Genomic DNA, 10,484 nt, shown 5'->3' on the forward strand with positions numbered 1-10,484 from the left:
TCTCTGGGCCCCCAATGCTGGGGGTTCAGATGGCTCCCCTAGCCGGAGGAGACTCAATAGGCCCAGATGCCTTTGTGAGATGGGTCTCGTGTCCCCTACCCCACTCCCAAGTTTTCCACCTGCCTCTTCTCTCTCTCAGTAGCACAAGTAGCAGCTTGAAGACCAAGGCTCCAGCCTGAGCCCAAAGGAAGGAGAAAAACCAGTTCAGCTGTTGGGGCTGGAGTTGGGGGTGGGATCAGAACTTGGGCCTCATCAGCTCCAGGGGTTGGGCAGTAACTCAACTCAAGCCCTTACACAAGATGCCAGGGAACCAGGACCCAGATAGGGAAAGGATCTGAGGAACCTGGATTAAGGGGCCCTGCCCTCCCACCCCATCCTCCCTGTGGCCCTTGAAGGGGCTCCCACACTTTAAACCTGTTCTCAGACACCAAGAAAGCATTTCTTGCCTCTGCCGTAATTACTAAGGAGATGAGAGGAGAGGGAGCCTCGTTAAGGGAATAATTGAGGAAGGTTCAGAGAGGGAGCAGGAGGAGAGAGTGGAGCCCTAGATAATGAAGAGATTTTATGACTGTGGTCTTTTTGAACTTATTCAAAGCACTCTGACAGCTATTCACTCTCTATTTGATCCTCACCACCACAGGGCACGCATCATTATTTCCATTTCACAGAAGGGTAGATCGAGGAGCCAAGGAGCAAGCTGCTTTAAGGTGGCAGAGCTGGGTTTTGAACTCAAGTGGGAGGTGTGACATCATGAGAAGCGCATAGATTTGGAGTCCGAGTGACAACTTATATGACTTTGGGCAGATTCTTTAGTCTCTTAGAGCTTCAGTCTCCCTCTTTGTAAAATGGGGGGATGGACTTACTCTCTGAATCCTCTGACTTCCAGCCCAGGCCTGATTTTTCAATGGATCCCCGTGCCAATGACAGGGGAGTTTTGTTTTGCTTCAGGAGGACAGTTCCTCTCTCTCTCTCTCTCTCTCTCTCTCTCCCTCCCCCTCATCAAATCTCTTCCCTTGTCATTCTCTTGCTGGGATCATTGACCCAGAGACTCAGGGGGGCTTGGAAGCCATCTAAGGCATCCTCATGTTACAGAGAGGAAATGGACACCCAGAGCAGGTAGGGGTTTGGCCAGGATCACCCAGAGGTGAGAACTGGACCCAGGTCCTTGGAATCCACTCTGGAGTCGGTATTCTCAAAAAAGAGCACTGTTTCACCAACCCGCATTCACACAGCATGTGCTTCGGTCTCCCTGTACAGCCAGCCCTTCGGCATAGCCTCCCTCCTGGCAGTCCGAGTTAGGGTCATAGGGTCAAGCATCTTGGTACAAATAGGATTTGGGAGTTCTTTTTGGATATGACTCCCCTCACGTTCTGCCCTTCCCGAAGAGTCACACATAAGCTAAAGGAAGCCCCAGAGAAGGCACCTATTTGAAAGGGGAAAGGACTAAGCATTAGTATAGCACCAACTGTATACTGAGCACTTTACAAATATCATCTCATTTGATCTTCATAACAACTCTGAGAGGTAGATGCTACTATGACCCTCATTTTATAGTTGAGGAAACTGAGGCAAATACAGGTTAAACATTCCAACGGTCACAACACGTCTGAGATCAGATTTGAATGACCGTCTTTCTGATTCAGTAATATAGTGGATAGAGCACTGGGCTTGGAGTCAGGAAGGCCTGAGTTCAAATCCAGCCAGATACTAAGTAGTTGCGTGATCCTGGGCAAGTCACCCCGTTTGCCTCAGTTTCCTTATCTGTAAAATGAACTGGAGAAGGAACTAGCAAACCACTTCAGTATCTTCACCAAGAAAATCCCAGAGGGGCAGCTAGTTGGCTCAGTGGATAGAGCTTAGGCCTTGGAGTCGGGAGGACTTGAGTTCAAATCTAGCCTTAGACACTTATTAGTTGTGTGACCCTGGGCAAGTCATCTAACCCCAATTGCCTAAAAAATTAAAAAAAAAAAAAAAAGAAAATCCCGGATAGGGTCATGAAGAGTTGGACACAACTGCACAACAATAAACTTCCTGATTCCAGGCCCAGCACTATCCACTGGGCCACCTAGCCGCTGCCTGTTTGAAAAGGTGAATTTTTAGAGTTCTGGGAATCTATCCCAAACTTGCTTCTCTGTGCTGAGAGATTCTCAAAAGGCCTAAACACAGTCTTTAGGGGGCTTTCAGTCTGATGGGTAGAGGCAAAACTGGGAATGCACAACTGAGAACACTGAACACAATAAAATTAGGTGCTCACTTGTGGGGTGCACACAGTAAGGGCTAAGGGAACTAAGAAGGGAGAGGGGCTCAGTGTGCACTGCAGTTTATCTTGTACAGAGGCCTCTGATCAGGGGCCTCAGAACAGCATTTTAGAAAGATTAACCTCGAAGTGTTTGCAGAGGGAATTAGAGACGGGCGAGCTCAGTGGAATATTTTGTTGGGGTTTCTACATTTATTTTTGCTTTTTAAATTATTCTAAGCATAATAATTTAGCGATTCAGATACGGGATACAGAGACAAAAATTAGAAGATTTTAAGGAATTATATGTGAAAACAAATTCCATTTGGAGTTTTTTAAAAATATGTCTATTAACTTTAATAAAATACTAATGAGCTTCCTGTTGGCTTGTGTATCCCCTGCTGAATTCTTGTTCCTTTGTGTATTCTGGATTCTGTTGCTGTTTACATGGTTGGAGGCCATGTGTACGTTTCACTTCTCTTTTCTTCGCTCTGCACCCCTTCGTTTGTATCCTCCCCGCCCCCCCGTGTCTTTTTTTCATCATCTCTCTCATTTTTATGACACAATAGCACTCCATTCTATTGGGGAACCACAGTGTGTTCATCTGCTCCCCAAATGTTATCCACCTGGATCTGTTTCCAGTCTGTTGCTATTTGTTAAGAGGAGAGCTCTTAGGAGTACATTTGTACCTAAAAGCTTTTTGCTTCTTCCATCAGTAACATCCTTAGTGGGCAGTCCTGCTGGTGAGATGACCAGGCCCAGTCCCTGGCAGTAGGATGATGGTCTGAGGTCAAATAGAGGCGAATCTCCAGGTCTTTAAAGATAGAACAAATCTCCTCTGGCCCGTGCCTCTGCCAGCTCTGCCTGTCTGTGAATATTGCCTAACCCCAAAATAGTGCTAAACAAGACAATATTGCCTCCAAATGCAAGGAGAAAAACCAGGCTGTAAAAAGGCTTAGATCAGCACTCCTGCTCACGTCTAAGACTGGGCGGGGATTAGAGGGCAGGGGAGTAGTTGCTAGCTAGGCTGGAATAGCAGAATCATCACCTTTGGTTTGGGGAAACTGAGGCGTGTTTATGACACTTAGCCTGGGGAATCATGGGTTCAGGAGTAGAATGCTAAAGTCAGCTAGTCTAAAACCCTTCTTTTACAGGTGGGGAAATGGAGGTTCAGACGTTCCACGACTTGCCCATAGCCACGAAACTTAGTGATAATAGTTAAGTCAATCACTAAGTATTTATTAAGAACTTGCTGTGTGCCTGGCACTAGAGATACAAAGATAGAAGCAAAAATTCTCCTGCCCTCAACCAAGTTTTCATTCTAAATGGGGGAGACAGCACACATGTTTGCATATATTTGTGTACATGTGTGTACATGTGTGTGTTTATAGTATAGTATTCATCCATGTGTATTTGTGTGCGTGTATGTGTGAACATATACACAGTGTGTTATGTGCACACGTACACGCACATATTTTTGCACATATGTGCATATTCATGTGCACATGTATACTGGGTGCATTGTGTATATGTGTATTTAGGTGCATTGTTCATATATTCATTGTGTATTGCTATGCATATGCACATGTGTATGATTAGATGTGTGTACATATATGTGCATTGTGTTTGTGTATGTATGCATGCATGTGCAGTGTGCATTTGTATATTACATGTGTTTAGGCACTTTGCTTGTATATATCTATTGCGTGTTTGCACATACATGTGTATGTAGATGTTTGCACATACATGTATATATTGTGTGTATATGTATGCATATATAATAAATACAAGGTAGTCAGGGGGCACGAAGCAGCTGAGGGCAGTTGTATAGAGGGGGTGCTTGAGTTGAGTCTGGGAGGAAGCTGGAAGCCAGCTCAGCAAGGTTCTCTTCTGATGTAGGAATTCCTCAGTCAGCCTCTCTTTGAAGGGCCCCAGAGCACTAACACCAGGGACTCCTTCCGCACAGGGAATGGGGTATGCGCCCCCTTGGGCTCCACTCTCTGACAAGATGTGCTCTGCCTGAGCCAGGATACTCCTGCCCATCAGGGTGGGGCAAGGTGGGGGGAGGCCTCAGTAGGACAGATTCTGTTGGCCAGGCACACCCAGCAGCACTGTGAGAAGATATTAAAAAGTGTGCAAACCCATAAAATCATTAGGGCTCCCTTGGCTGTTAGGATTTGTAATGAGAGGGAGGTGGCCTCCCCCAGCAGCTTGGGGAAAGCCGCACCCCTGCAGGGAGTGGCGCAGAGGCTCTCTGCGATGCTCCCTGGGCACGGTGCCTCTGACTCCCAGGGGAGCTGGCTTCTGTTCTGTTCTCAGTCCCCGCATCCAGGTGCCTGCCTCAGCAGGCCTCAGCAGCCAAGGGGAACCAGAGGAGGTTGCCATGTGTCCTGGAGGAACAGACCAGAACTGAGAGGCCAGAGAGCATGTGGTGCATTGGGAAAAGCCACAGCTTTGGAGTCAAAGGCCCAGAGTTCAGGCTCTGCCTCTGGCACTTACTATGTAACCTTGAGCACATTACTTAACCTGTGAGCCTCCAGTTTCCTCATCTGTGTGATGGGATAACACTCCTCATCTTATAAGTATTTAGTCCTCGAGGAAAGGGCTAACGGTCTTTGTAAACCTGAAAGCCCTGTGGGAAAGAACTATTACAAGGGTCATAGATGTAGAGTTGGAAGGGACTTTAGAGATCATCTAGTCCAACCTCATTTTACAAATGAGGAAACTGAGGCCCAGAGAAGTCAAGTAATTTGCTCAAGGTCACATAGGTACCAAGTGGCATTTCCAGGATTTGAACCCAGGCCCACAAACTCAAAATTCAGCATTCTTTCTACTATAACATACTCCCTCCTCATCTTCTATTCAGTTCTAGTCATAAGGTCATGGGATGTTAGATTTTAGAGCTGAAAGGCAACAGAAAGGTCATCTAGTCTTTCTGTTTGGTCGTTTCAGTTGTATCCAGCTCTTTGTGACCTCCTTTGGGGCTTTCTTGGCTGAGATACTGGAATGGTTTACCATTTCCTTCTCCAGCTCATTTTACAGATGAGGAACTGAGGCACGCAGGGTTAAGTGACTTGCCCAGGGTCACACAGCTAGTAAGTGGCTGAGGCCGGATTTGAACTCATGAAGATGAGTCTTCCTGATCCCAAGCCCAGAGCTCCATGCACTATGGTACCACCTAGCTGCCCTTCATCCAGTCTTAGCCCTCATTTTATAAATGAGAGTAGAACAAGAAGAAAAGCCGAAGAAATCAGACAAGCGGGTTTGCTTTGAAAATTACATGTTGAATTTAATATACACTTCAAAGGAAATGCACGTTCTATCTAATAGAGATTTGTGGTTTCATGTACAGACTTAGTTTGTTCTACAAAGTATATGGACATTTTATTTGGTGTTTGTCGAGTTAGAGTTATTTTTTCAATTAAAAAAAAAAAGCCCTCATTTTACACATGAGGAAACTGAGGCCTAGAGCAAACATGACTTGCCCAGCCAACCCAGGTGCTCTGGCTCCAATTCCATGTTCTTTCTGCATTTCGTGCCTGATCGTCTCACCAGTTGTACAAAGCCTTCTGCTAAGGCTATACATCGAAGCATGCTAGAGCACAGACTCAAAAAATATCCAGTCTTGAAAGGGCCTCAGAGATCATTGAATCTGACTCCTCTCGTTCCTCACATAAGAAAATTATAATTTAGAGAGGAAGGTAACTTGTCCCAAGCTACGCAGTCAGTGAGTAGCAGACCCCCCAGCCAACTTCTGGGGTTCCCAAGGGTGGGAGCCCTGCCTAATAAGACTTCTGCCCTCCCTATTGCTTGGTGGATCAGAAGACCACTGGGCTTGGCGTCAAAGGACCAGGGTTCAAATCCTGGTTTGGCTATCTCCTTCTTCCCTGGATGATGACTTTGGTCAAGCATCTTCCACTGCCTGGGCCTCAGTCCCCTGCTCTATAAAATAAAGGGGTCAGACTAGATTGGAGCTCTGTGCTTTCTTGCAGCTCAGTCCCTTGATCAATGTGTTTTTCTGCCCTCCATGAAGTCTCTAGCCCTTCCCCTTTCCATCTTCACTCCTTCAGGTCACGAGGTTCAGCTGCTTGTCTTGGTGTGATGGAAGGAGGAGAGAACACCACCTTCTGATCTTTTCCATCTTTTTTTTTTTCTCATTTCCAGGTGCCCCGTACTGGACCCGTCCTGAGCGAATGGATAAGAAACTCCTCGCTGTCCCAGCTGCAAACACAGTCCGCTTCCGATGTCCAGCTGCAGGCAACCCCACTCCCTCCATCTACTGGCTGAAGAATGGCAGAGAGTTCAAAGGAGAACATCGGATTGGGGGAATTAAGGTAAGACACTTTTTCTGGGGTTTGGTACCCTCTGCAACCCTTCATTATCCCCAGCATCTGCTGTGTTTGGGGAAGATGGGATAAATAAGAGAGTCCTTGCCCCTAAGAGCCTAGAAAGGGTCCATACCTGCAATACAAAGTAGGATAATTAACATCATCAAAGGGACCTCTGAGGTCATTGAGGCCAAGCTTGTCATTTTATAGAAGAAGAAACAAAACCAAAAACTTAAGGCTGAACCAGTAGGAAAGGCAGCCTGGTATAGTGGATAAAGAGCTGACCTTGGGGTCTACAGATCTGGGTGCGAGTCCTATCTCTGATACTGGTGACTGTGTGACCATGGGAAGGTCATTTAACCTGTCAACGACCTGAGCAATTCTCTCAGACTGTAAGTTGTGGAGAAGATGTGCCAGACCTGCTCTGGTAGAGGGAATTCCTTTCTGGGAGCTCCCTAGGGTTTAAAAAGAAAAAAAAATAGTATATGGCAGAGCTGGAATTCAAAGTCAGGTCCTTGTGCTCCAAATCTGATGTTTAAAACAAGCAAAGCACCCCTGGGAAGAAGGTAGAAATCATTCCTAGCAGGGAAGATCAGGGAAGGCTTCATGGAAGAGTCCCCCCTGTCCAAGGTTGGCCTTGAAGGATGGGTATAATTTGGAAAGTCCCCAAAGTGCCATTTTCTTTCATCAAAGGCAGATCAGGGCTGGGCTGTCCTGGGTTCTAGTCTCACTATTTGACTTGGGCCAATCACTTCCTGTCTCTGGACATCCTCTATAAAATGAGCGGGTTGGACCAGATGGCCTCCAAGAGCCCCCCAGATCGGAGAGTCTCCTTTCTGAGGTCCCTCCCAACTCTGATGTTCCGTGGTCCATCCCTCGGAGAGATCTGCCCATGACCTCACTGTTTCCCATTGGCCCCTCTCATAGCTGAGACACCAGCAGTGGAGTCTGGTCATGGAGAGCGTGGTGCCCTCCGACCGAGGGAACTACACCTGCGTGGTGGAGAACAAGTATGGCAGCATACAGCAAACATACACGCTGGATGTCCTGGGTGAGTCTTACCCCCCACTCTGACATTCCCTGATTGTACCTCCTAGAGTCTTCCAAGCCTCAGTTTCTTGGCCAGCTGAGTGGGCATATGGATTTGACGGTTGTATTTGTGTTCAGGGTATGTATTTGGAGGAGTGGTGGGCAGGGGTGGGAGAGGCATCCCCGAGGTTAGTGGAGAAGGGCTCTGGGAGTGAGCGCCCCTACCAACCGCAAGTCTAGAGCTGGGTCCTCTCTGGTCTTTTTTCAGAGAGATCCCCACACCGGCCCATTCTGCAGGCCGGCCTCCCGGCCAATCAGACTGTGGTCGTGGGGAGCAACGTGGAATTCCACTGTAAGGTGTACAGCGATGCGCAGCCCCACATTCAGTGGCTGAAGCACGTGGAGGTGAACGGCAGCAAATATGGCCCCGATGGAACACCATACGTCACTGTCCTCAAGGTTCGTAGCCAGGTCCTGGACAAAGGCGGGGCCAGAGAAGAAATAGTATTTTTTTCTCCCTCTTTCTCACTTATTTGTCTCCATCTTCAACACTTTGTACCTACTGTGTGCCAGGCACTGTGCTAAGTGCTTTACAAATATAATCTCATTCATTCCTCAAAACCAGCTAGCTAGAGCCAGGGACAGAATGAGGGGCCTGGAGTCAGGAAGACCGGAGTTCAGATCCAGCCTCAGGCACTTACTAGCTCTGTCATCCTGGACAAGTCACTTAATTTCTTTTTGCCTCCAATTTCCTCATCTGTATAATGGGGATGATAATGGCACCTCTGTGACAGGGAGCTAGGAGGCCTGGATTCAGATACCTAATACCTTCTCTCCCATAAGTAGCACAAATCCCTTCCTTCCTCCACGGGGCCTGATCATCCTCATTTGTGAAGCTTCATGTCCTGCTCACCCTGGATTAGTAGACAGCCACTGAATCCCATCGGTTCCTTCTCTTGCATCTGTTACCTCTACCTGTGGTCAGGCCTTCATCACCTCTGGCTTGGGCCAGTCTCCGTACAGGTCTTGTTTCAGTATTGTTTTCCCTTCACATCCAGGAACAATAACCATCCAATAATCTATACAGGTTATTGATATAAGGACCGTAAAATATGGTTCTGACCTCATTTCCCCCATTGCTCAGGAATTTTTGGTGGCTCCCACTTGCCTATAGCATAAAGTACGAGCTCCTCTGTCCATCATTCAAGGCCTTCCACAGTTTCTCGAGTTACTGCCCTCCTCTGTCCCTCAGACATGGCCTGCGTTATCCTAACTCTGCCTTTGTTCACAATAGGTCCCTTAAATCTAGAATGGTGCTCCCTCATTCCCCCTTGCCTGCCCTCAACTATCAACGCCTCTCAATAGCCCACACATGATTCAGAGCCTGCCCCCGATGCCCCCTATGCCAGGGAGTCTACGTTCTCTTCCGTGCCTCAGTTTGAGGATGACCTCTGTATCTCTTCCAGTAGTAGGAGCCTCAAGAGGAATAATGAAGCCTTTGTGGAGGGCCTTACACGCCAGGCTGAGTCTAAGTCTGCCTCATTCCTATTAGTCAGACAGGACTGTTGGATTAGGAAAAGGACACTTAGTGGGGATGTCTGGGGCAAGCCAGCCATGCCCTTGGGAGACTTCGCCACTGTCCATTTCCACCAGCATGCTTTCTTCTCCCATGACATCCAACCTGATTGTCTTCTGGTTTCCAGGTGGGGAGGGGACGAATTTCAAACTCCATAGAATGTGACTCAAATAAGCTTTGCCACAAGTTAGACTCCAAGAGGGTGTCATGATGATACAGATCTTTTCTTCAGCTCCTTGATAGCAGAGGTCAGATATGTTCAGAGGAGGAGGAGGAGGTCGGTACTGACTGCTTTTATAATCCTCAGTTTACACAAGGAGTCAGCTGCACAGAGGTCCGCCCTCCTATGGCTGTGCTTCTGGCTCCTCCTCAGAATTTGGGGAGATGATTTGCCTTGGCTCTCATCTCCCCTTCCCATACAGCAGCACAGAAGTCTCCCAGAAAGACCCAATAAGGTTTAGACACCAAAGCCCCAAAGAGAACTGTTCATCTAGTGATTTGGAACCTGCTTGGAAGGTTCCAAAGGGAACCTTCCAAAGGGAAGAAAAGGGAGGGGGGCAGCTAGGTGGCACAGTGGATGGGGGCAGATAGGTGGTGCAGTGGATAGAGCACTGGCCCTGAAGTCAAGAGGATCTGAGTTCAAATCCGGCCTCAGACCAAACACTTCACACTTACTAGCTGTGTGACCCTGGGCAAGTCACTTAACCCCAATTGCCTAAAAAAAAAAAGAAAAGAAAAAAAAAAGAAAAGGGGGGAAAGGGGCAGAGGGGGAGGTATGTAACCTGGAAGCTCTGGGTGCCCATCTGTCTGTGTGATCTTCTGCTTTCCTCACGCAGACCTTTTTAAAAAAGAAATGTCCTCTACCTAGTGGAAAATGTAACCGCTCAAAAAAGCCAAGCCAGCAGCTGGGCTCTGGCGGCTGCTGCAGTTTGTATTTTGTCTTCCAAACTCTATTTTGGAGCTCTGATAATTGAAACCATATTTGCCAAGTCAGGTCACAGACGCCTATCCCTGCTAAGCCCCTCTGTGATGGAGCATAGCACATGTCTTCCCAGGGCCATCAGGAAACAAGAGTTTCTCTCATCTGTTGGTACAGACTTCCCTTTCGACACTGCATGTCATTCTATACTTTATAGAATGTGGCTTTCGACACAAGTCTTGGCCTCAGTTTCTCCATCTGTAGAACAAGGGGTCCGATGGAATAAACGATATGATTCTCAAGGGGTCCCTTCCAGTTCTGACATTTGTGTCAGTCTCTTAGTGCCAAGGTGTGTGTGTGTGTGTGTGTGTGTGTGTGTGTGTGTGTGTGTGTGTG

At 47.5% G+C, this 10,484-nt stretch overlaps 1 protein-coding gene across 13 annotated transcripts in view; it reads left to right on the top strand.

Annotated features, from left to right (window-relative positions):
* The window catches only part of FGFR3 (fibroblast growth factor receptor 3), a 93,813-nt gene that overhangs the window by 56,076 nt on the left and 27,253 nt on the right, over positions 1 to 10,484 (top strand). For all 13 annotated transcript variants that reach the window (XM_027836112.1, XM_027836113.1, XM_027836114.1 and 10 more), the window contains 3 exons: positions 6,401 to 6,570; positions 7,492 to 7,615; positions 7,862 to 8,052. In XM_027836112.1, the coding sequence (XP_027691913.1) occupies positions 6,401 to 6,570; positions 7,492 to 7,615; positions 7,862 to 8,052 (485 nt within the window). The remainder of the gene's footprint in view (positions 1 to 6,400; positions 6,571 to 7,491; positions 7,616 to 7,861; positions 8,053 to 10,484) is intronic.

The sequence above is a fragment of the Vombatus ursinus genome, unplaced genomic scaffold, assembly GCF_900497805.2.
Source record: "Vombatus ursinus unplaced genomic scaffold, bare-nosed wombat genome assembly UNPS02014818.1, whole genome shotgun sequence".
In the NCBI taxonomy this organism is placed as follows: Eukaryota; Metazoa; Chordata; class Mammalia; order Diprotodontia; family Vombatidae; genus Vombatus; species Vombatus ursinus.